At 44.4% G+C, this 26,419-nt stretch overlaps 1 protein-coding gene across 3 annotated transcripts in view; it reads left to right on the top strand.

Moving 5' to 3' along the window:
- RALGDS (ral guanine nucleotide dissociation stimulator) overlaps positions 1-26,419 on the top strand; it is a 75,177-nt gene that overhangs the window by 14,799 nt on the left and 33,959 nt on the right. The window contains exon 1 of one of the 3 annotated variants that reach the window (XM_027869425.1): positions 18,894-19,116. The exons of the other annotated variants lie outside the window; for them this stretch is intronic. Coding sequence (XP_027725226.1) covers positions 18,967-19,116 — 150 coding nt within the window. The 5' untranslated portion in view covers positions 18,894-18,966. Of the gene's footprint in view, positions 1-18,893; positions 19,117-26,419 lie in introns of those variants that run through there. 3 annotated transcript variants of the gene reach the window in all.

Raw genomic sequence — 26,419 nt, forward strand, 5'->3', positions numbered from 1 at the left:
AGCTAGTAAGTGTCTGAGGCTGGATTTGAACTCAGGAAGAGGAATCTTCTTGACCCCAGGCCCAGTACTCTATCCACTGCATCACCCAGCCGCCCAATATATGTACAGATATATACAGAGTTTTACAAACCTTAAAGCACCATATAAATGCTAGCTATTATTCTTATAACCAACTGCCTGTCAGACACTACTCAACTCTGCAGATACAAAGACAAAAAATACACACACACACACACACACACACACACACACACGTATTTTTCCTCACAAAGTGTTTATATTCTCCTGGCTGGGGAAGTAAGGTCATGAGAGAATTAGTGATTTCTAGACGTGTATACATGTCTGAGGTACACAGAAAGAAAATTACTTACTCGGGGTCACACAATACAAGTGACAGACACAGGTTACAAACCAGACCTCCTTATCCTCTGCTGCCCACAGATCTACCAGGAACCCTCCTAACCACCTCCTCAGTCCACAGAGGAGGAGGAGATCCCTACTACCATTCCTCATTGATGATCAAATTAGGAACCTGCCCTGAGTTTCAAGAGAGAAAAATTCCTGATATCCAGGAGGATATAGGAGTTTTTTTTAATAACTATTTATAATTCACATTTATATGGAGCTTTCTGTTTAGATAAGCACTTTGCTCACAACAACCGTGTGAGATAGTTAATACAAGTATTATTATCCCCATTTTAAACATTAGGAAACTGAGCCTCTGAGAGGTTAAGTATCTCAGGCAGGATTCTTTAATCTGGGGTGGTGAGGGAGGGAGGAGTCAAAAAGGGGATTGCACCAATGTTAAGGTAGTATCTTTGATGTTGCAAGCTGGGAATACAGGTTCTGTTCAGTTTGAACAGGCCCTCACCTTCAGTTCAAGCACAATGATTCTTTGGAATTGCAAAGGGAATTTCCCTTCCCAGCCACATGGGTCTAGGGAAACCCTTCACTGCAGATATTTCTCCATAGTCCACGTCAGGCCCCAACGTCTTTCTTCCAGTCTGATGTTGATCAAGGGATATGTATACACTGTCCAAAGGATAATGTGTGGTCATGTGGATCTAATCCAGCCCGTACCTGAACAGGAGCACCTTTTATAATTTTCCAGTGGAAATCTACTCACGGCATTTTTTAACATGTCATTCCATTTCTGGATAGCTCTGTTGGGCTTTTTTTTCCTTAATATCAAAGTGAAATCCCCTTTTCTGCTATTTCCTCCTCATTCCTCCTAATTCTGGTCTCTGAGGCCAAGCTGAAATAATCTCATCCTTATTTCAAATAGCAGTTTTTTAAATATTCAAAGACAGTAATCAGATTCCCCCCAAGAATTCTCCAGACCAAAGTCCCTGGCTCTTTGGCTGAGTCTTCAGGCCTCTCCCTCATTCTGATCACCCTCCCCTGGGCTGATCCAACTTGTCAATGTCTTTCCTAAAATGTGATGCTTGGAACACAATGCTTCAGCTGTGGGGTGGTGATGGATGAAAAATGTGTATGTGTACAAGAGATGTTTGTGCCCACATTAACATGATAGTATGTGCCTGTGTATGCCTGTAGGTCTGCAAGTACATTCATGTGTATATGTCTATACATAACTATAAAGGGCAGGAAGGTGGCACAGTGGATAGAATGCCAGGCCTAGAGTCAGAAAGACCTGAATTCAAATCCAGCTGTGTGACCCTGGGCAAGTCACTTAACCCTGTTTGCCTGAGTTTCCTCATCTGTAAAATGACTTGGAGAAGGAAATGGCAAACTTCTTCAGTGTCTTTGCCAAGGAAATCCCAAATGGGGTCACAAAGAGCCTGAAACAACTGACCAACAACAAATATATAGATGTGTGTATATGTAAGCACGTGTACACATATAATTGTGTAGTATACATTTGTATACACTGGGTGAAGGTGATAGACTTTGAGCAAAGTACCAAACTTTTGGTCCAACAGTGCCTACGTTGAAAGAATGATGTATAAGTTGTCTGAGGTCTTGGTAGATTCTGATAGGTCATAGACTAGACTCAGAGTTTACAGCCTCAGCCCTGAAACAGGGCCTCTGGGCTGCAAGAGGCAGCTGGTGCCTGCTGACTCCCAGGGCCGTGACTTCCTTCCTGGGGATACGTGCCATCTTCCTGCTCCCCACCCCCCCACACCCCTGCTGCTCAGAAGTCTGAGTGAGCCCTGGCACAAGGCCAAGCCCAGAATATATACACCTCTACCCCCTACCCCCTACCCCTACCCCACCTCCAACCAAGGATGGTTTTTGGTGTCTTCGAGAGAGGTGAGTCCAAGAAAGAACAAAGATGAGAGGCGGGCCATAGTATCTGGCAGTCAGAGGCTCTGTATTTACAGTAAGTGGGTCCGCTTTGGTGCATTCTGGCAGTGTAACTATGGGAGAGTCAGCTCATCTCTTAGTACCCTGAATAACTGTAAAACTATGAGTTGCAGAGAGAGTGACAGCATGCCTTGATAGAAGGAGTTTTCCTCATATGGAAAGATCCTATATCATTGAAAAAATCAGTCCATTCCTAGCCTATAGTCTTTATGTACCTAGTTAAATAAGTGATAGAATATAAGCTCCTTGAGGGTAAGGACTGTTTTCATCTTTGCATTTGTACCTCCAGCATTTAGCACAGTGTCTGGCATGTGGTATACACTCAATAAATGCTTGCTGATTGATTGGTTATGGTCTCTACAACAGCCCATCCCCTCTCCCTAATTCCTGCAGCCAGTAAAATTCTAGGTGCTGAACTCTGAAGGAATAGCCTTCCTTCTGGCTTCAGATGATGACAGGCAGGGGTAGCTTTGAGAGGTGGGAGATACTCTCAAAACTTCAGGTCAGCACCAAGGAGTAATGGTGTCTTCTTGGGCTCCTGTCACCTTCAAGCAGCCAAACTTCAGCCTTTCTCCTAAGTGGGCTGAGTCAAGCCCTATGGAGCTGATGGGGGAGGACTGAGAAAACTTTCAGGGCCTTGCTCCCAGAAGGGAACTGTCTGCTGTCCTGCTGGGAGTGAGCCCATGAAGGGGAGAAGGGAGAAGGGAGGTTTGTACTTCCCAGGCCCTGAACATAGCATCTCTTTAGAGTCCAGCATCCCCACCCCCAACACCAGGCACAGTGTGTTCCCAGGACCTCTCAACAATATCCTCACCACAACGGGATGTTTGTCCACTCTCCTTTGGCTTCAGAGTAACAGTGCCCACTGCCCGGCTGGCCACAGAGACCCCACAGAGCAGAGAGGGAGTGTTGGGGGTGGGGTTCAGTGCCAGTGCAGAGACTAGAGCAAGGAGCAGATGACTGTTATTTATTGCTAGGGACTTCAACCCTCTGTGTGGTCTCTAGCCACAGGATCTTGTCCCTAGACCTATATTTCCCAGCCTCCCGGGAATTTAACTCTGATCCTGCCATGCCTGGTTTAATGACTAGAGCAATAGATTTAAAGTTGATAAGACCCGAGTTTGAATCCTGTATCTGATGTTTGCTAGCTAAGTGACCTAACTTCTTCTAGTTTCTTTTTCCTCATTTGTAAAATAGATCTAATAATACTTCACTGGGGTTATTATGAGAAGGATCAAATGAGATTTTACACACACACACACACACACACACACACACACTTATTTAAAGAGCTTTGCAAACCTTAAGGTTCTAGATAAATGTAAGCTGTTAGACTCTATCCCAGCATTTAATCCCCATTCTTAATTCTTAGCTTCTGTGCCTAGCACTTAGCCTTTATGCAAAGGCTGTTGTTCAGTCGTTTTCAGCTGTGACCAACTCTTCATGACTCCATTTGGGGTTTCTTGTCAAAGATACTGGAGTGGTTCACCATTTCCTTCTCCAGCTCACTTTACAGATGAGGAACTGAGGCAAACAAAGTTAAGTGAGTTGCCCAGGGTCACTCAGCTAATAAGTATCTGAGTCCAGATTTGAACTCAGGAAGATGAGTCTTCCTGACTCCAGGCCCAGCATTCTATCCACTGAGCTCTTTAAATCAATCAACAAGCATTCATCAGGCCCTATTATGAGCCTCTTACTGGACTGCTCTGGTTATACAAATAAAAAGGGACAAAAAAAAAAAAGACTCTACCCTAAAGGAAATCACATTCAAATGTAGGAGATGACATGAATGTAAATAGATATATATACAGGGTATATACAGAACAGATGGAAAGTAACCTTTAAAACAAAAACTTCAACCCATACTGACTTATAATGAACCATTCTTTTTTTTTTTTTTTTTAAAAAGGATAGGCAGTGGGGTTAAGTGACTTGCCCAGGGTCACACAAGCTAGTAAGTGTTATGTGTCTGAGGCCGTATTTGAACTCAGGTCCTCCTGTATCCAAGGCCAGTGCTCTATCCACTTTGCCACCTAGCTGCCCCTACTGAACCATTCTTAATGGCTAAGCTGTGACCAAAGCCATGTATTCATTTTGTCATAGTGAATTTTAAGCAAAGAGCTAGAGGTTGTTTTGTTTTGCTTTGTTTTCAGGGAGGGGAGGGAAATATAAAACAGTTTGAACCAGAATGGAAACCATAACAGGCTTGTCCTACTTTATTCCAGAAGAAACAATGTAGCAATTAGAATGGTCCAACAAAAGAGCAGGCTGTTTTCTGAAGGCTATTGTCCTTTGTTTACGTTGTTGAAATCATTTTGTATGTTGATTAGCTGGTTCTGCTCTTTGCATTCTGCATCAGTTCATATAAGTCTTTCCATGCTTCTCTGTATTCATTATGATATTTGTCATTTCTCATACCACATACCATTCCATTACATTCACGTATCACAGTTTGGCTAGGCATTCCTGAATCAATGGACATCTACTTTGTTTCCAGTTCTTTACTAATACAAAAATGCTGTTATAAATATTTGGTGTATATGGGGGCTTTCTTTTTGTCAGTGACCTCCTTAGGGGAATAAGCCTAGCACTAGAATCTCTGGGTCAATGGGTATGGACATTTTAGTTATTCTCTGTTAATAATTCCAAGTTGCTTTTTTATTGATCTTTTAAAAATGCTTTAAAAAATATTTTGTTGATCATCACTGCCACTTCCCACTTCCACCACCCTATCCCCATAGAGGCCTCCTCTGTGACAAATAAATCCATCAAGCAAAACAAATCAACTCATTGGCCAGTGACTCATCCTTACCTCCTTTGAGTTTATCATCCCTCCCCTTCCCAAATCACCATACTTCCTTCCCCAACAAGGATTGGCACCTGTGCCCAGAGGCCCTTTGGCTTTAGATTCCACATGCTGAGAAGCCAGCTGCAAATTTGGCAGACACAAACCAGCCCTAGTCCTTAGGTGGCTTCATTTTTTGGAATGGCCCTCATCCCTGTTTCCAGTAACAAGAGCCTCCTCCTGAATGTGGCTTCCTTTCCCCAACCCTGGTTCCTCTGATTCCACCCACACTGGGGTATGCTGAAGATGTCCAAAGGCTCTCTTCAGTGGCGCCTTAGGGCCTCTCCTTCCAGAAAGTGATAACCAGATTGCTTCCTTAACCTTTCAGGCCTAAAGGGAAGACTTCAGGCCCAAGGGCAGAAGTTGGGGAAGTTCTTTAATGCTCTTTCCCTCACTTGTATAGTTAAGCCAGTTCTCAGAGTTGGGGCAGGATTATTAGCACCTTGTGGGAAGAGGAGGTGTAAATTAGAATCCACAGAATTAGAGCCACAGTCACCCAACAGTATTGCTGGGACCCCGGGGGAGTGTCCAAGAGGAAAGAGGGTTCCTCCCTTGACAGGACAGTTTTAGAACTCTGGTTGAGGGCTCTCCCTGAGGCTGGAGATGGGGGAAGAGAAAAGCAGCAAACATTTATCAGGCACTTACAATATGCCAGGCACTGTTCAGCAGATAGGGGCTTTAGAATCCTGAGGTGAACAGTCTCAGTTTTCTCATTTATAAAATGAATGAGTTGGACTAAATAGATACTTAGGTTCCTTCCAGCACTTAGACTCTTTTTTTTATTATACTTTTTGCTTTGACATCATCTTCATTTCTCTCAATATATCAGTCTCTCCTCCATTCAGAAAATATATGCAGTGTTCCACACCTGTTGTTCCCCACCTCAGCAAAGAAAGAAGGAACAGCTCTGAAGTCCAGTAAATCTCATTTCTACAGGACCCATTGTCAATGGCTATTGTGAAGCTACTATGTGACAACAGATAAGAAAGAGATGTGAAATGTTCAGACACTATACCCCCATCAGGTGGTGGGAGGCAGATGGTACAGCAAAAAACAGAAATTGTGGCTTTACCCGGAGCTGGGTTCACTGGAGGTTCCTACAGGAGTCTAAGGTACATAGAGTTCTTACTGCAGGCACAAGAATAACTAGAGTCTGGGTCGACAAGGAATGTTTATAGTCAGTCAGGGTGGACAGAAGCCAGGAGGTCAGGGATTGTGTTGGAGGGGATGGGAGGAGAACTCTCTGGCTGGGGCCACCAAGGCCAGAGGACTTGAAGGTAAGAGAGAAGGACGAGGAGCATTCCTTTGTATACTTGGTTTTTGTGGGTGGTATTATTTTTTTCCCCTCTTTCCTCCTCTGTCATTCTAAACACCTCGGACCTTGGTTTGAATCTCTAAAGTATTCCTTCTTAGAAACTGATGCCATCTTTAACTTTTAATTAATACTAACCACTCTGAGACAAAGAAGACCTTATCTGCAGCCTGTTCCCACCAAACACTGTTCTGTTGCTTTCTGGGAGTGTGTTTATCTGATTCTGGGGAGAAGAGTGCCTGACATCCCACTCTGCCCTCCCTCTTATGCCAGTCTCTTTGGGCCACTCAGCCATCCACTCCACTGCTGTTACAGTCCTTTAGGGCATCAGAAAATCAATTTTTTAAAATAATTTTTTTTAAAGGCAGTTGGGGTTAAGTGACTTGCCCAGAGTCACACAGCTAGTAAGTGTCAAGTGTTTGGTCTGAAGGCAGATTTGAACTCAGGTCCTCCTGACTTCAGGGCCAGTGCTCTATCCACTGCGCCACCTAGCTGCTCCTATTTATTTATTTGTAGTTTTCAACATTCAGTTCCATAAGATTTTGAGTTCCAAATTTTCTCCGGATCTCTCCCCTCTCCCCACCCTAAGTCGTGTAAATTGATATAGGCAGAAAGTCTATTTTTTGATTTACAGTTCCCCACCCACCTTTCGGTAGAATGTAAGGTCATTGATGGCAGGGAATGTCTTCTTTCTTTTCTAGGAGTTTCTTTGTTCCCTCCAGACAGCTCCAGGAGGCTGTTGGGTTAGTAGATAGGCCTGGAGTCAGGGAAGACCTGAGTTGGAATCCAGCCTCAGGCACTTTTAACCTATGTGACCCTGAGCAAGTCCCTTAACCTACAATTTGCCTCACTTTCCTCAACAGTAAAGTGGAGATCCTAGCAGCACCTACCTCGAAGGGTTATTGTGAAGATCAAATGAGATAATATTTGTACAATTCCTGGCATACTATAAATACTTATTCCTTCCCCTTCCTCCTGTCCCTCCCCTTTGTATCTGCATAGTGCCTGACACATAGCAGATGTTTAATAATGTTTGTTGAACTGAATCCAATAGCAAATTCTTTCCAAATTGAAGTCTATGTAGCCTTTAGCTGGCAAATTTCCCTCATCTCTCTTCTTTCTACTCATACCATACTCACCCTAGTCCAGGACCTCATAACCTCTTGCCTGGGCCATGACAATAGCCTCTAGTTCGGTCTCCCTGCCTTCACTCTCCCTCTGAATCTCCAGGCCACCCCACACACAAGTGCCAAATTAATATTCCTAAAGCAAAGGTCTGGTCATAGCATTCCTCTGCCCAAGAAGCCTCAGGAGCTCCCCATTTTCTTTAGGATCAAATCCAAGCCTCCTCTGTTATTTAAAGCCCTGCACAACCTGGCTCCTTTCCAGGGTCCTTTCCACAGCTATATTTTCAGAAATGTATAATCACATCTTACTCCCCCTCACATACTCTATCTACACCATTGTAGCTGAACTGTCCTGTTTGCCATTCCCCAAACACGATGTTCCATTAAACCTGTCTTTGGACAAGATGTCTGTCCCCTGGGCCTGGAATTCCTTCTTTCTTCACCCCCAACTCTCTGAATTCCTAATTCCCTTCAAAACTTAGCTGAAGTACCACCTCTTTCAAAAGATGGATTTCCCCCCTCCACCTGTTATTAGTGGCCCTTCTACCCAATCATTTTCCATTTATTTTGTGGATCTCCTGTATTTGTGGCATAATATGAATAAAGACCTAGACCTTGAGCCAGGAAAACCTGGGTTCAAGATCTGCCTCTGATACCTACAGGCTATATGATATTGGGAAACTCAAATAGCCTGTCTGTGCTCGGACTACCTTAGTAAATCACTTTGTCAGCTTTGCAGACCAGGTGCTGCCTTTCATTGGTGGAAGGAGTTTCCTCATCCTGTTCAGTCATTTAGTTGTGTCTGACTCTTTGTGACCCCATGGATGATACTGTCCGTGGGGTTTTCTTAGCAAAAATCCTGGAGTTGTTTGCCATTTCCTTCTCCAGTGGAGTAAGGCAAACAGTGGTTAAGTGACTTGCCCAGGGTCCCACAACTAATGTGTCTGAGGTCACATTTGAACTCAGGTCTTTCTGACTCCAGGCCCATCGTTCTATCCAATGAACCACCTAGCTGCCTCCTTTCCTCATCCTGGAGTTCCCTATATTAAATAATCACAGTGTACACTCCCTATTCTTCTCCTCTATTTACTTACCTGTAACCTCTTGTATCATCCCAATAGAATAGGGATAAGTAACCTAGGGTCCATGAACTTGTTTCTTTAAACATTTTGATAACTGGACTTCAGTATAATTGGTTTTTGTTTGTTGGTTTGTTTTGTTAGGCAATGGGGTTAAGTGACTTGCCCAGGGTCACACAGGTAGTAAGTGTTATGTGTCTGAGGCTGGATTTGAACTCAGGTCCTCCTGACTTCAAGGCCAGTGCTCCATCCACTGCACCACCTAGCTGCCCCTATAATTGGTTTTCTTTGTAATCTTATTTATTTTATTTCGTGCATTTAAAAATATTTTTCTGAGAAGGGGCCCCTGGACTTCACCAGCCCAACAAAGGGGCCTAGGACATAAAAGAGGTAAAGAAAGTAAGTTCCTTGAGGGCAGGGGCCATTTTTGTATTTACATATGCATGGCCTACCACAGTGCCTGGCATATCGTAGCAAGTTAATAAAAGCTTATTGATTGATTGACTGGAGGAAAGAGGGAGAGTATATGTACACATGTGCATAGTCACACAGATATCTGTGTGCAAGCCTACATATGTTTGCTACTGTGTGACTTTTAAAGCTCAGTGATTTCATCAGTGTGGCCATGACTCCAGAACATTGGTGATACCTCTGTGATTTGGTAGATGGGCTTTGAGAACTGCCAAGGCCAAATAGTGCATCACTTACACTGGTGATAACCCTCTCTGAGCTTCCTGGCTTGGGTGGTGTGCCGTTGCTGAGCCCGTACCTGAAGCTTTTCCAGCTTGGTAGGACTTGCCAGAGCTTGTGTTCCCCAGCTCGAACAACTTTCCAGCGCTGAGAATCACCCCTAGGCCATGATGAGGTATTAGGAAGAGGACTTGAGTGGAGGGTGTGTTACCTGTATTTATTATAATAACATATTATAACAGACACAAATAATCACATATTTATCTTTAAGGTTTACAATAAGCACTTTCTCCACAACAATCCTGTTAGGTAGATAGGGTAAATAGTGTCCCATTTTCCAGATGAGGAAACTGAGAGAGTAGAAAGATGAAGGTACTTGTCCAAGATCACAAAAAGCTTATGTTGGCAGAACCATGATTCAGTCCCTCGTCTTCTGATTCCAAATTCCCTGCTCTTTCTAGTTCACTGTGTATAAGAATGTACATCTATGGGAGTACTGTGAGTTTGTGTTTATGTATACGTATGTGAAAGGAACCTGGGTTCTAATCCTGCCTCGCTAAGTAACCAATATCAATTGACTTCCCTGAGGTGAAGTTTCCTTATTTGAGACATAGGGATAAAAAATACTGACTACTTCATAGGGTTGTTGTGAGGGTCAGATGATATAATGAAAATGAAGAACTGTGCAGATTTAAAGTGTTGTAGAAATAGAATCATAAGGCCATAAATTTAGATCCAGAGGGAAGCTGATTCAGTCCAACTTGCTCATTTTAGTTATGAAGTGAAGGCTTAGCGTGGTAACTCAGCTGCCCAACATCACACAGGTAGTAAGTGTCAGGATTGGAAGCCAAAACCTTAGGCTGCAAATCCGAGACTTTTTCTCACTGTACCAGGCTGCCTCTTCATAATGTCTCACACACGTATACATACACATATATGGAAGCACACATAGAGCCTATATGGCATATATATGTGTGCATGTTGTATATATAAGACAATAGAAACTATGGATGCAAAGATAACTGAATCCTAGAACTATATCTGTCAACGTTTTTACCTGGAGCAAAAACCATTGTAGTAGGTGGTCACAGACATAGGTGTAAGGGACAGTCTGATCATTGGTGTAACCAGGAGACAAGGAAGTATGATCCTCCACCTTGTGCCCATAATTAGGGCACTGAGTAGGTCTGACAAAGGGGACGTTGTGCTATGCCAGCAGATAACTTCAAGGTGAGGAGCAGACAGAGATCTTCCTGTGGAAGAAGCTAAACTGCCTTCCCCCATGTCCCTGCCCATGGACGGAGTCCCTTTAGCCCCATGCTGGTTACTGCCCTGCCTCTGGATCAGGATGGTAGAGGGGAAAAAAATCGGAACCTTCTACTGTGTCCGCCTGTTCGCTAGTATATTCTGAACTGAGTGAGGTGATGACATAGTCATTGGGTAAATTGCTCTCAGCAGTTCTTCCTGGGCAGAAAGCCCATGTGGTTTGCTCGTGGGGTGTAAGTTGATGGGCTTGACTCAACATGCCAGGGCAGCATGGAGAACATTAGGGGTTGAGCCAGCCTGGGGTTCCCAGGAACATGACTCAGTGACTCTGGAGGCACAACTGTGAATCAGCAGGTTGGCACCCCGGTAACCACAGAGTTACTGTTATTCTCAGCTTTAAGGAAGAGCCGGACTAAACCCCTGATTAAACAAAAGTTTGGGTTTGGGGAAATAAAGCACTTCTTTGATCTTTCCACATAGCTCCAAGCTCTGTACTCTCTCAACCCTACCCCCACCTTTCTCCCAACATCTACTATTGTTTCTTTTGGCTCAAAAATTTTTTCTGGGGCATCTCCAGGTATATTCCTCACATAGTATAGCCAAGAGAGTGCTGGACCAGGAATCAGGAGTATCACCTCAGCTACCAACCTCTCTGGGCCTCAGTTTAGTCCTCTGTAAAGTGGGCAGAATAATCCTTGCCCTGTCTTCCCTTCTGGCCTTATGGATATGAAAGCCTTGGCTAAATATAATGCTGTACTGTGTAGAGTTTAGCTTCTGTGTCTGTGAAATGAGGGGACTCAATAACCTTTAAGGCCCTTTCCAGTTCTGAACTCTCTGAAATATGAAGCATTATTTTCACTAATGTCTATCATTGGCTAACAAAGGGAAAAGCCTCCCAATCTGAGTGGGTCTGACTGGAAGAGGTAAAATAGTACCAAGGTTAGAGTCTTAGAAAGAAAAAGCAGTGGTTTGTTTTCACAACATTCAGGTTGTAAGCTGTTTTAAACGCCCCCAGTCACTGATCAGCCCCAAGAACCAAGGTTCAGGAGTTAGGGATCGAGGACAAATAGAGCCCTTCCTCTCATCCCCACCAACACCAGACACCCACCAGACTGTGCTCTGCCTCCCTCCCTCTCTCCATGCCTAAAATACCCCTACAACTCTAGACACGCACACATACATGCCCTAACATACGCCCACCATATGGTGGGAGCCCTGAGTCGTCTCTGTGGCCGGTAAGGATGAGGGGACAAGGAGGTGGGTTCCCTGGGCCGGGCCAGGCCAGGAAGGAGAATTGAAACCGTTGAGGCTGGGCTCTTCTATTCTTTTCCCCATACAGGATGTCATTCTGAGTAAACAGCTTCCAGAACCAACCCCCCAGTGAGCCTGATGCTCTTACTCTGAATCACAGCTCCTAGCGACAGCCCTGCTCTGTTTATAAACAATAGGTCCAGCTCAGCCCACAGGATCCGCCTCAGAGGCATGGCTGGGGAGGGAGGGTTCCCTCCCACTGAACTAGAGGAGCCTGGGCCCACCAGGGTGTAGCATGTAATCTGTGTGGGTGTCCACAAATGTGTGTCACAGTGTACATCGATGTGTGTGAAAAGCGTGTGTTGTATTTACCTCTGTTTAAGTTATGTTTGCATGTGTGAGTGTGCAGTCCAACCATACTCAGCATAACAAAGCATCCTGTCACTGGTCATCTCCTCCCAGACCTCCTCCCCCAGGTCATCTTGTCCATCCCTTTGCCTCCAGACAGGACTGCCCAGGGTCATGACTATCCTATGGAAGGAAAGGCTATAGTTTCTCTCCTTTGCTCTGACAACACCCCCCCACCCCCCGCCCCCCGTGTCCTAATGTCCCAGGCTCTCTTTGTCATCTGTTTTCGTTCCAGTTGGTGACAGTGATCTAGGGTGTCATGTGGCAGCCATCCGGACTCCCAAACAAAGAGGTTTCTTCTTGGGCCCCCTGTGGCTGGCAGGCAAGCAGGCAGGCAGGCAGCAGCAGCAGCAGCAGGGACCCCGTCTGTGCAGGGAGGAGGAGGAGAAACCAGGCCTCTTTCCTTCCCCACCCCCTTTCCCTCCTGCTCATGCTACTCCTTGGGCCCCTGGGGAGGGGGAGAGCAGCTCATTGCCTTCTGGACTCCAGCTGGGCTTGGCACAGGGCAGGCAGCCCCTTTAACCAACCCAGAAAAATGTCCCCCTCTTGGGTTAGCCCTCCTCCCTCCTGCCCCGAACCCCTGCCCCCCTGCCTTCCCCCTTGTGACTCCACCTCCTCCCTGCTTTTCAGGTGAGGTCATCCAGTTCTGTCAGAGGCCATGGGAGCCTCAAGCATTGTTGGGATAGCAATCCAAGGTATGGACCATTGGTTAAAACCCAGGAATTTGAGCAGTGAGATGTCCTGGCTTTGGTTGCCGCCCAGGGTCATTCGAGCTCCTGGGGTACTCAATATTAATTAGGAGCTCTGACCTTCCCTCTGCAAGCTATGACTGTGGAGGTGGGGGGTGGGGCCAGAGCAAGAGCAGACCTCTAGTTTGAGAGATGTTAATGAAAAGAGTATTGGTCTTACTATCTAAGGACCTGAGTTTGAGTCTCTACTCTAACCTTAGGCAAATCAGCTTAATTTGCTGTACTGTTCCCTTACCTGCAAAATAGGAATAAACACCTCTATGGAAGGAAGGAGGGAAGGAGGGAATAAGCATTTATGTGGAGCCTGCTGTGTATGAGAAAGGAGGAACGGTGCTCAGTTCCAACTCCTCCATAAATTATAATAATCCCTCATGTGGCTGGACTTTACCATTTATAAAGGAAAGATCTAGGCAAAAGGTTGGTAGAAATTCAAGAGGGGAGAGATCACTTTTAGCTGGAAGGGGTGAGGGTGGATGGATATCAAGGAAGGTTTGATGGAGGTGGTGTGATCTGAGCTGGGCCTTGAAGAAAGGGAAGGACTCAGTAGACAGAGATGGAACAGTGGGGGTGCAATCTCTCCCCAGCATAGGAACAGATAGGATGAGATTGGAGAAGGAAGAAAAAGAGAGAAGCATGAGAGAAGGCTGAAAGTATAGGTTGGAGATAAATTGGTGGAAGGCCTTCTATGTCAAGATCAGCCATTGATGCTTATTTCTGTAGGCAGTGAGGAAGCAGTAGTAGTAGCAAGAGTAGTAACAGTAACAGTTGTAGTAGCAGCAGTAGCAATGGTGGTGGTGGTGGTAGTAGTAGTGGTGGTGGTGGTAGTGGTGATGGTGGTGATAGTAGTAGTAGTAGTAGTAGTAGTAGTAGTAGAGTAGTAGTAGTAGTCGTCTCCTGCTAAATTGTCATCATGACTTACGTGGTGTTTTCAAGCAGAGGCTGGAGGGCCGTTTGTGTGATAGTAGGGATTCCTTCTGGGTGTGGGCTGTACCAGCTGGCCTTCTAGTTCTCAAATTCTGTGATTCATTAGGAGTATGACGAGAGAAAGTGAAGAGAATGGATTGGAGAAGGGAGAGACTAGAGGCAGGAAAACAAATTGGTTTGGTCATTTTTCCATTAGAATTCATTGTCTTCTTCCCTGTGACCGCCTATCATCTAGAAAATATCACGTCTTAGAATTTCAGCTTTAGGAGAGACTTAAGAGATCATCAGAGGCAGCTGGACTAAGCGATGGTCCTGAAATCAGGAAGACCTGAGTTCAGATCTGGCCTCAGACACTTAATGGGCAAGTCACTTAACCTGTGTTTGCCTCAGTTTCTTTAACTTTAAAATGGGAATAATAATAGCACCTACCTCCCAGGGCTGTTGTGAAGCTCAAATGGGATATTTGTAAAAATACTCTTAACTCAGTGCCTGGCACATAGTAGGTATCATATAAATGCTTATTCCCTTCCCTCTTATCTAATCTGACCTATGTCTAAATAGGAACCCCCCTCTGCCCCATTCCTGTGAAGTTATTGTGCAGCCCTTGTTTTAAGGATCTTTTGTGACAGAGAGAACGCACTTCCTCATGAGCTAATCCATTCACCTTTTAGAGGACTCTTAACTGTTAGAGAGTTTTTCTTGCCGTAAGCTAAAATCTCTGCTACTTTTACCTGGATTCTGCTCTTTGGGGCCAAACAGAATGAGTCCAGCTCATCTTCTCCTCCACATAGTTGGAGATAGTGATGCACCCCTTCCCTAAGTCTTCTCATGTCTTGGCTACTAACCCGACGATGGCATAGTCCCCTGTCCCTTTACCACCATCTTGGTTCCCCTCTTCTGGATGCCCTAGATTATGAGCATCCTTACTAAAATGTGGTATCCAGAACTGACTTGAGAAGATATGGCCAGGAGGATCCTGAATTTTCCTTGTGTCTTCTTTATAAGAAGTTAATCCCTTGATTAGGTTAGCTCTTTGGTAAGATGTGAACTCATCTGCCCTGGGTGTTTCTGTCGTTCAGTCATGTCCCATGATGGCAGAGATACTGGAGTGATTTGCCATTTCCTTCTCCACTGTGTCCCCATTTGGCAGATGGGGAACTGCGGCAAATAGGAGCCAAGTGGCTTGCCCACGGTCACATACATAGTAAGCTCGTAAGTGTTTGAGGCCAAATTTGAACTCAGATCTTCCTGAGTCCTGGTTTGGTGCTCTATCCACTGAACTGGATAGCTGCCCTGGATCCTGGGTGCTATCATTGCTCCTTTGACGCTGCATTGAGGATAGTTGATTGATTTAGCTGGTCCATACATCCATGAAGTCCCTACAGGAAACCACATGGCCCCCCAGATGGCAAAGAATGGCAGTAGCAGAGCGGTGAGGAGGGCCAATTTAGCCAACTCCTGATGTTACCTTGGGTGGAGGCATGTACCAGAAAGAGAGAGACTGCCCAGTCCTGTAGAAACAGCACAGACTAGTCTCGGAGGACCTGGGTTAAGATCCTGCCTCTGTTGCTTGCTTCTTTAGTGTGATGCTAGGCAAGTCACTTCATCTCCCTCAGTTTACTCATCAATAAAATGAAAGGGTTGGTCTAAAAGGCCTCTCAAGTCCTTTCCATGTTGGATCCACAATCCCATCTTGTCATCCTAAGTTTGAATCAGATCTATGTAAACCCAGAGCTCTGGTTCTAAGCCAAGAGTTATTAAGATATAATATTTCAGATGGGGTTTGACCAGGAAAGAGGACAGTGGGAACTCCTGCTCCAGATTATACCCTATGATGGTTGCTAACTGCTGGCCTCATTGGCTCCCACAAGCAGCCTCATGTCTCCCTTCTGGAGCCCCATGATCCTAGGTGCAGCTAGTCTTACCCCGGCTTCTCATGACAAAAAGAGCGTGGACCAAGCTCTTCTCCGACATTGTTCCCATTAGCCTGGTCAGGATATTATTGGGGTGTTGGATGAAGGAGGAGATTAGATTCTGCTCACCCTCAGTTCCACCGAGTATTAACCCCCTCCTACCCAGAGTCTGCACATCCGATGTCAGCCCCACACCTCCACAAAGCTACCCAAAGAGGATGTGAAACCATCTGACAGGCAGAGAAGCAGCTGGTGGGTTCCTTAGCAACTGGGGAAAATGCTGGGGCCCCCAGAAGGGCAGAGGGCAGGTTGGGCATTTATGACACATCCAGAATACCCCTCACTCGAAAACACTAACACATGTTCCCAACTCTCTGAGGCCATTGCTGCTTTCTTAGTTCTGGCCTGAAGCCTCTGTCATGGTGCCTGTCCATCCAAAGGCAAAGAAAGGTGAGGAGATGGAGCCATTCTCCTACAAGTTTGTAGCTAGGGATCTTCAGAGAAAGTAGTCTTCTTAGAGAGGGAGTGTGTTGTGGATGGTCAGAAGAGTGTTGGACCTTTGGAGTCAGGAGAGCTGAGTTATAATCCCAACTTGACCATTAACTCACTGGCCTTGGAGCGAGTCATTTCTATCTCATTCTTTGGAGCCTCAGTTTTATTGACAATATCCCTAAGATTCTTTGAGCTAGGATAGTCAGGGAAGACTTCCTGGAGGAGGGTAGGATTGTACAGGGGCCTTGAGGTGCACACAAAAGAAGCAATGGGGTATGGACAGAAAAGTTTTCAATTTGGAATCGAAGTTCCTGGGTTCTTATCCTAACCCTGTGGCTTTGTGTCTTCTTGGGACCTCAACTCCTCATCTGTAAAATGAAGCTATTGGATTAGACGGTCTCTTCCAGTTCATAATCTATAATCCTATCGGTAGAGCGTTAGACCTGGAGTCGGGAAGCTGCTGTCATTCAGTCGTTTCAATTGTGTCTGAGTTTATTTTACAGATGAGGAAACTGAGGCAAGCAAGATTAAGTAACTTGCCCAGGGTCACACAGCTAGTAAGTGTCTGTGGTCAGATTTGAATTCAGGTCTTCCTGATTCCAGGTCCAGTGCTTTATCCATTTCATCATTTAGCTGCCCTTGAAGATTACTTAGCTCTGACATCAACTTCCTACCTGCTCTGGGCACTGTTCATCACTGTTAATGAAGGTACCCCTCTTCTCTGCTTGCCTTCTAATCCCCTTGGCAGCTACCAGCAAATCACCCTCTACTCAGGATGTAGCTGACCTTTCTATGTCACCAACCCCATCTGCTGCTCAATTAGCCTGCCTCTGAGAGCTTAGTGGAAGTATTATACTACAATTCAGGAGACTTGGGTTCTGGTCCCCCCTCCTCCAATGGTTTACCTTGGCAAGTCACTTCTCATCTGAGCCTCAGTTTCCTGGCCTATAAAATGAGGTTAGGTTAAATGATCTCAACGGTTATTTCCATCTTTATGATTGTATGAAATATAGGAGCAGCGATCAGTGTTCTAAGATACAGATGGGTGGTTTCTAACACATTTAAATCTTCCTTCCTTCCTTTCTTTCGAGGAAGTTGGGATTAAGTGACTTGCCCAGGGTCACACAACTAGTATCTGAGACCGGATTTGAACTCAGGTCTCCTGCCTCAGGGCTGGTACTCTATCCACTGTGCCACCTAGCTGCCCACTAACTCATTTTAATCTGAAAAACTTCATGATCTCCCCCATGCCCTAACCTCCCACACATGCTAGTCACTGTACTATGAGTATCTATGGACTGAGAAAGTATATGACAAAAAAATCAGTCAATTCAGTGCATCTTGGTGCAGTCACTTAAGTGTTTATTAAGTACCTACTGTGTACTATGAGCTGAAGACGAAAAACAACAAATAAAACAGTCTCTTAAGAAGCTCACATTCTATTGAAGGAGACAACACACACATACATGTACAGAATAAATAAAAAATAAATACAAGGGAGTTAGGGAGGAAGGATTCTGGCAGTTGGGCGATCAGAAAAGACAGTGGAATGATGATAGGTGAATTTGGAATCAGAGGGTCTGAGTTTGACCTTGGATAAGTCATTTAATCTCTTGACTTCCATTGCCTCATTTGTGAGGTGAAGCGTTCAGACTAGAAAACCTCTGAGACCCCTTCTAGCTTTTGGTCTGTGAACTTATGGATATTTTATTACTCACAGCTGCAAGCATACATACCTACATACATGTCCATGCATCTACATACATTTGGAAATGGGAAAATAGTCATGTATGTGAAGACATTACTTATTCGGTCTATAGAAGGTATGAGTGTTTATTCATGGATTCTCTTAATTCATGAACCCTCCTAGAAGAACTCTCTGGCCTCCCAGGGGTCTGTGCAGCACAGATCATGAGCCATGAGCAGCGAGGTGGCATATTGCATAGAGCTCTAGACCCAGAGTCAGGAAGACTAGAATCTGGCCTTGGATAGGTTCTAGCTGTGTGACTCTGGGCAAGCCATTTAATCTCTACCTTAGTCTCCTCAGCTGTAAAATGGATCTCATAATAGCACCTATTTCATAGGGTTATGCTGAGAATCAAAGGAGATAATACCAGTAAAGTACTTAGCATAGTGTGCCTGGCACATAGTAGGTGCTTAATAAATACTTGTTGCTTCTTCCTATTGTACTATATATTGCAGAATCTTATTATTTACCTCCGTGAGGGTATCTTCTGTCCCCAAACTTGCTTTGATTTCCTTGTCTGTAAAATGAAAGGGTTACGTTAGATGACTTCCAGGATTCTAGATCTAGGCTCAAAGCTTGAGGCCCCACCCGGGGCACTGGGAGATTCTAAGCAAGGGACGCTTGCCAAACTTCAAACACAACCCCGCTGAGGATACTGGAAAGCTGAGGCTTGGGAACTTACTGGTATACCTTGCCCAGCCCCTTTTGGGGCGGGCTTGGCCACTGGGACATAGTGACACCCCAGCATAGGCATTTGGGGAAGCCTCACTTACATGGGCAGACAGACAGAGCGACAGCTGGAACCCAGACTTCCTGGGGCCCCTGCTCCCTCCCCATGGCCCGAAAAGCAAGCCCAACCCTTGCTGCACCCCGGCTAGTCAAGCAGAAGAAAGGTTGGGTTTTCTATGCCTGCATTTCCCTGGTAACCTCAAGAGGCCGGGCGGTTTCCCACCGTACCTCCCTGAGAAGCCCACAGTTGGCAGAGGTGAGTTTCAGAGGGAGCTATCAGCCTTCTCTTTGGAAGTGACTGGGTTGGGCCCTATCCAAAGCCCCAGGCTGGGGAGTTGGTTTCCTTTAGGCTTCTTCACCCATTCTCAATCTCCTGCTCCATTACAACTGGTTGAATGAGTTTGGCTTCTCATGGGAATAACGTGGTTTTGAGGGGACCACCCAAAGTTGGGTGTTTGGGATGTTTTGAGCTCCCATTTCTCCATCTTAAGAAAAGCTATCAAAGATCTTCTTTATGTGGTAGTATGGTAGAAATAGCACTGAAAGTGAATTTAGAGCAACATGGTTCAAATCCTGCCTTTTATTTGCTACCTATATGACAGTGGGCAAGCAAGTCTTTCCGTGCCTCAGTTTCCTCACCTGTAAAATGGAGTTGGACTAGGTAGCTTATAAGATCCCTTCCAGTTCTAGAAAGATGATCATGATGGAGACCTGGGGTTTGTTATGTCTTGTCTTGTCTTGTCCTGTTTTATTTTATATCTATGTAGATAAAAGATCCAGGCCCATTCTCTCTTGGGTAAGCATGGAGGGTAGTGAGTAGTATGGCAGGAGCAGGGGAGATTCCATAGCTTAAGTAAGCAAACAGCAGGATGTGTGTGGGTCTCTGGAGCCTTTCAGGAACAAGTATTCTTCCTGAGTCAGGACTTGCGAGACACATCCAGAGATGGTTAGCAGCATCTATTTCCTGGCTCCTGTGTTCAGATTGACGGGGTAGAATAATAAGTCCCCCAAGCTAGCATTCCACAGGGAGAGACCGAGCACCTCAGGGATTGGGGTTAGCGGTCACAGTAAGCTATGAGAATCTAGCATTCTAAATCAAAACGTCAGGTCTTTCCTTGATGTAGGGCTCTCCCAGGGGAGTGACTTGTTGGGTGAAAGTGTGGTATAATGAAATTAATATTTGGAGGGAGACTAGTTTCTTATCTAAGGCTCGTACCTCCCCTCGGGCCTAGCATAGTGTTCCCTGTACACAGCAGGGTCTTAAAACAAGTTTGTTGAATTGGTTAAATCTACAGTCTTATGATTTGGGGTCTAGCTCTGGCTTTGTCACTAACTACTTGACTCTGGATCTTTAGTTTTTCCATCTGCAAAATGGAAATCAAACTACTTGTCCCCATCTACCTTACAGGGTTGCTGTGAGGAGAGAAGGTTAGGCTGGGGGCAACATAAATTTGAAAATTATGTAATACAGTGTAAGGGATTGATTTTTGTGTAGGGGAGAGGACACCAATGACCTGAGCCTCTGAACGCTCTACTTAGCCATATGCCTTTCTGCCAACTGATGACTCTGGTGGAAGCTGTCCCATCCTGCTTGCCCATGTGTGAATTTGTTCTGGTTATTTCAGGGGAACATAATATGGGCATATAGAATAGGAACAGCTGGAGGGTACAATAGAACATAAAATATGAGAAATAGAAGGGATCTTAGAACATTACGACGTCAGAGCTGGAAGGGATTGTTGTTGGGTCCTTTTTCATTCGTGTCTGATTCCTTGTGATCCCATTTGGGGTTTTCTTGGCAAACATACTGGAATAGTTTGCCATTTCCTTCACCAACTTATGTTACAGATGAGGAAACTGAGGCAAACAGGGTTAAATGACTTGTCCAGGGTCACACAGCTAGTAAATGTCCAAGGACAGATTTGAACTCCCGAAGATGAGTCTTCCCCGACTCCAGGCCCTGCACTCTCTCCATTGCTCCACCTAGCTGTTCACAGGGATAATCTAGTGCAATCTCCTTGTTTTACAGATGGGGAAATTAAGGCTCTAAAATAGGGAGTGACTTGCTCAATCAAACAGAGAATAAGTGTCTGGCCCAGTCAAGAAACCAGGTCTCCTGAACCTCAGTCCAAGTCTTTTCCCACCATTTTGGCCAGTGAAGATTTCCTTTTCTCTTGTCCTATGTGAATGGTTACTATTAAAGGAAAAACCCCTCGGAATAAGAAGGGGACATTTCCTTTAGTGGAGGTTGTTCAGGCTGAGCCCTGGTCTTTATATCCTCTTAATTCCCCATTGGGGTCTGAGGCAGGAAGTTCTTATGTACTAACTCAAGAAGCCTGGTTGAGCCAGGAGCCCTACCCTATGAGGCTTTCGAACCTGGAACCTTGTCAAGGCTTGTAAATGTAGCTGTCCTCCTATTCACCTCTGCCACATGAGGCTGCCCCATGAACTGCAGAACCAGGTGAGGAATGAGGTAATGCTGGGTGCCAAGAAATGACCAGGGAGACATGCAAGGCGTGGCTGGAGATGTGCCCAACACCCTCCTCCCTACTGAGGTCTAAAAATAGACTGAACAGAGACTCATTGATCTAGGATGATTAGGTACCGTCCTGCCCCAGAGCAGGGGAATGGACAAGATGAGCTCATTATATCTGCTGCCCTCCCTTCAGTGATAGCTGCTAGGATGGCAACTCACAGTCTGAAAAGATAGTGTTTCTGGGTGGTCAGGACAGTGTGTCCTTTTACAATTGATTTATGTGGTTAGTGAGCATTGCCCTGGGATGAGAGAAGGGGCAGAGAATATGGAGGATAGAGTCTTCCTAAGAATCACCCATCTCTCAGTGGGCAACCTGAGCACTGCATGTTTCTTCTGGCCTTGGTGGTTGGGTGGTGGCTGCCAGCCCAAGGCTAGCTCCCTCACATGGGAGCCTAGAGGTATGAACTTTGCCCTCAGTCACTCCAGAGCCAATGAGCTCTGGGTAAAGGTGAGTTAGCCTTCTGGCAGGGATCTCAAACACTGACACAAACCCAGCAGAAATTGCTGGGCCTCACAGGAGAAAGGCAGGGAAGAGGAGAAGGAGGGTGAGGATGGGGAAAGCTTTGAGTGATTTCTTAGGTTTCAGCAGTTTAAAGGGAGATATCAATAAGTAGAGCTTCATACAAGAACAACTAAACGTGTAAACATCAAGGCTAGCAGCAGTAAGAGTAATCAGGGAAGGCTTCCTGCAGGAGGTAGTTTTAAGTGGGGTGTTAACAGGATGAGACAAAGATTAGTAATAATCTCTCACATTTGAACTGCTCTTTATACTGTTTCAAAGCCCTTTCACATCATCCTCATCTCATTTGATCTTCCCAAACAGCAGTGCTGTCTGGACAGGGCAAGCACGTGCAATATTATTTTAGGCACACAAAGTGTTATTTTACAGAGGAGGAAATGTGCCCAGAGAAGTTAGAAGAAGAGCTCTGGTCGCTGGGATTGTTTGACCATGATTTTCCAGCTCACCACTAAGGGACTTGCCCTAGTTGGTCATTTAGAGAAGGGAAACAGAAAGATTAGTCTTCTGGTCACTGTTCCTCCAGACCAATGAGTCCCTTCCCCTTTCTCTCTGCCTCAAATTACAAAGTGTTAAGTCTGGAAGGAACCTGAGAAGAAATGGGGTATAGTGGAAAGAGCACTGAACTTGTTGTCATGGGACCTAACCTTGACTTCTAGCCTATGACTTACACCCTGTATGACCTTGAGCACCTCAACCTCTCTGGTCACCAATTTCTTAGTCTGTAAAATGAGGGGTCTGGACTCAGATGACTTTTAAGGTCCCTCCTAGCTCTGGATCTACGACTTTATGATCGAGACCAAGCCCCTCATTTTACACATGAAGGAACTGATGCTTGGAGAGGTTAGAGAAATGATTTACCAAGGGTCACATAGGAAGTAAGTGGCAGAGAGTTCTTTCCACTACACCATTTTGTGTTACCTGTGGCATGCTGGATTGATGCAGAGGAGGTAGGAGGGTCCTGGGTAGGTTGGAGAGAAATAGGTACAGGCTTGCTTGGTTCAGTGGAGAGCCAGGGACTGCATCTGGGGCGGGGTGGAAGGCGGGAATAAGAAAGGAAGGGCAGGACAGAGGAGAAGGGAGTGACCGTAGAGTAATGAAACTGGATGATCCCCAAACTTACTTGTGCAAGGGAGGGCTGTTTGTTCCTTTTAGAAGGTTCTGCACTGATTTCAGTGGAGTCCCCATTGCTCAGAGCATTTCTAGAATTATTCTTTGGGGATGGTCTCAGAGTGTAGAAGCCACAGAGTAGGCTCCAGCACTTTTTGTTTCGCCATTTCAGTCATGTCTGACTCTTTGTGACTCCATTTGGGGTTTTCCTGTCAAAGATACTGGAGTGGTTTGCCATTTCCTTCTCCAGCTCATTTTACAGATGAGGAAACTGAGGCAAACAGGGCTAAGTGATTTGCCCAGTGTCACACGGCTAATAAGGGTCTGAGGCTGGATTTGAACTTGGGTCTTCCTGACTCCAGGCCCTACACTCTATCCACTATGCTACCTATGTGTACCAGCAGTTTATTCACATCTTATTTAAAAGGGGTGACACTCATAATCCTTACTGTGCCAGGCTTATTTCAGAGTAACTTTGGGCTGTTTCCTTTTTTAGACAAAAAATTCTAAATTTAATGAACACAAAATGAGAATTTCTATATGCAAAGTAGAAAAAAAAAGAATTGTACATTAAACCACAAATCTCTGTTACATTCAGCTTGCTTTTCCTTTTAGGTATATAATAAATTCAACATGTAACTTTCAAAGCTGTCCTGTTTAACTTTCCTTTTGACCTTTCTGTTCTTGTCTGTGCATTAAAAAAAATGCTTCATGACCCGCTTTTCTTTTTTTCTTCTTTGGCAATCTTATCACTATTCTCCCCACCCCCACCACCCTCACCCTCTGTCCCTATTGAGAAAAAAAAAAAAGTAAAACAAAAAAAGTAAAACCCTTTTAACAAATATGTGAAGTCAAGGAAAACAAATTCCTACATTGGTAATGCCCAAAAATGTATGTCTCATTCTGCCCCTCTGTCAGGAGGTCAATAGCATGCTTCATCGTTGGCCCTCTGGAATCATGGTTGGTCATTTCAATGATCAGAGTTCTGAAGTTTTTCAAAGGTGTTTTTCTCTATAACATATAGTCATGTGGTGTAACATTGTAACTTCTCCTGGTCTGCTAGCTTCACTCTGCATCAGTTCATACAAGTCTTCCAAGGTTTCTCTTTTGTAATGTTTTACTGAGCAATAATATTCCGTTACATTCATATACCACAATTTGTTCAGTCATTCCTTAATTAATGGGGAACCCTGTAATTTCCAATTTTTTACTTAAACAAATATAGCTGCTCTGCATATTTTTGCTCATTTGAGACTTTTCCTATACCATTCCCTATATACTTTTTGGGGGGTATAGGCCTAATAGTAGTTTCATGGGATCAGAGGCAATGCACAATTTAGTGACTTTTGGAGCATAGATACAAATTGTTTTGCAAAATGGCTAGACCAATTCACAGTTCTATCAAGAGTGCTTATCTTCCCAAAGATCCACCAGTAATTGTCCTTTCTTTTTTAGTCATCTTTGCTAATCTGAGGGTAAGATGAAACCTCAGAGTTATTTTCATTTGCTTTTCTCTTACTTTTTAGTAACTTGGAGTATTTTTATATCTTTGTTGACAGCTTGGGCTTCATACTTAACACTGCTTGCTTATGGCCTGTGACCATTTGTTTATTGGAGAATGTCTCTTGTTCTTACATATTTGAATCAGTTCCTTATTTATCTTGGATATCAGACCTATATCAAGAAACTTGCTGCAAAGATTTTTTCCTCAAAGACTTGTTTCCCTTCTAATTTGAGCTACATTTGTTTTATTTGGGCAAAACCTTTAAAAATTTAATGTAATAAAATTGCCTATTTTATCTTTTGTATCCTCTCCCTTGTTTAGTTATGAACTTTTCCTCTATCCACAATTATAACAAGTGTTTCCTTTCTTGTGCCTCTAATTTGTTTATAGTGGAATTTTTTTATAACTAAGTCATGTATCCATTTGGAGTTTGTCCTGGTAAATGGTTATATATGGCATATAGAGTTTATGTGGCAGTGTGGCATAAGATGCTGGTATTATGGGGTTAAAATATTGGTATGTTGTGTAAAGTTTGGGCCTAAACCTTATCAAAATGGGGTTACACTCTCTGGTCCTCACCACTTCACCGAGCTTAGCTTCAAATGACTTTGGGCTTTTTCCAAAATTCAGTTTTACAATCCAGTCCAGAATCTTGCATAGAATAGGCACTTAATAATTATTTATCAAATTGAGAAAAAAATCGAGTTGAAAATTCACTTAAAAGTAGTTGAAAAGGTCCTAGGGAACAGATAATGAAAGGTCCCTTAGTTTCACAACAGACAGGTAGAGGCTAATAAGACCGCATTTTGTGCACATAGTTAGATGTGGTTATTGTAAAGGATATTCCCGTGAGGCACAAAGCTTCCAAGAATGGGGAGGTGATCTTCCCATTGTACTCTGCCCTCACTAGACATCATCTAAGTCCATCGGTTCTCAAACTTTTTGGTTTCAGGATATCTTTATACTCTTAAAAATTATTGAGGACCCTCAGGAGCCTTTGTTTTTGTAGGTTATATCTCAGTCAGTCAGTAGATATTTATTCAGCTAGGCAATGTACTAAGTGCTGGGGATACAGAAAGAGGCAAATAACAGTCTTTATCCTCAAGGACCTCACAGTCTAATTGGGGAGACAATAAGCAAATACATTTGTACCAACAAGCTACATACAGGGTAAATTGTTTAACGTAGGGGAAGGCACTAGAATTGAGAAGGGTTTGGAAAAGCTTCCTGTAAAGGATGATTTTCATTGGTTTTAATGGGCACTCAAAGGAAGCTAGGAGGCTGAGATAAGGAGGGACAACATTCCAGGTATAGGGTACAACCAGAAAAAATGCCCAGGGACAGATAGGTGGCACAGTGGATAGAGCACTGGCCCTGGACTCAGGAGGACCTGAGTTCAAATGCGACCTCAGACACATAATACTCACTAGCTATGTGACTCTAGGCAAGTCACTTAATCCCAATTTCCTCACAAAAAAAAAAGAAAAGAAAAGAAAAAGAAAATGCCCAGAGCAAAGAGATGGAGTATCTTGTTCATAGAACAGCCAGGAAGCCTGTATCAAGGAGAAGAGGGTGATCAAAAGTATTGATACTTAGCACCTAAGGAATTAAAACATATTAGTCTTATTATGAAAATAGTTTTCACCTCTTGGACCCTCTGAAAAGATCTTGGAAGGTCCCCCGAGGATCCCCAGATTCCATTTTGAGAACTGCTGATCTAGAGAATTGTGTTCAATCCTGGGCATTCATTGGTGAAGGACCTTGAGTCCATGTCATAATTGCTGAAGGAACTGACCAATTTTTAGTCTGCATAAGAGAAGACTCAGGGGAGAAGGAAGGAAGGAAGAAGGAAGGAAGGAAGGAAGGAAGGAAGGAAGGAAGGAAGGAAGGAA

Source organism: Vombatus ursinus, unplaced genomic scaffold (genome assembly GCF_900497805.2).
Source record: "Vombatus ursinus unplaced genomic scaffold, bare-nosed wombat genome assembly UNPS02014793.1, whole genome shotgun sequence".
NCBI classification, from domain to species: domain Eukaryota; kingdom Metazoa; phylum Chordata; class Mammalia; order Diprotodontia; family Vombatidae; genus Vombatus; species Vombatus ursinus.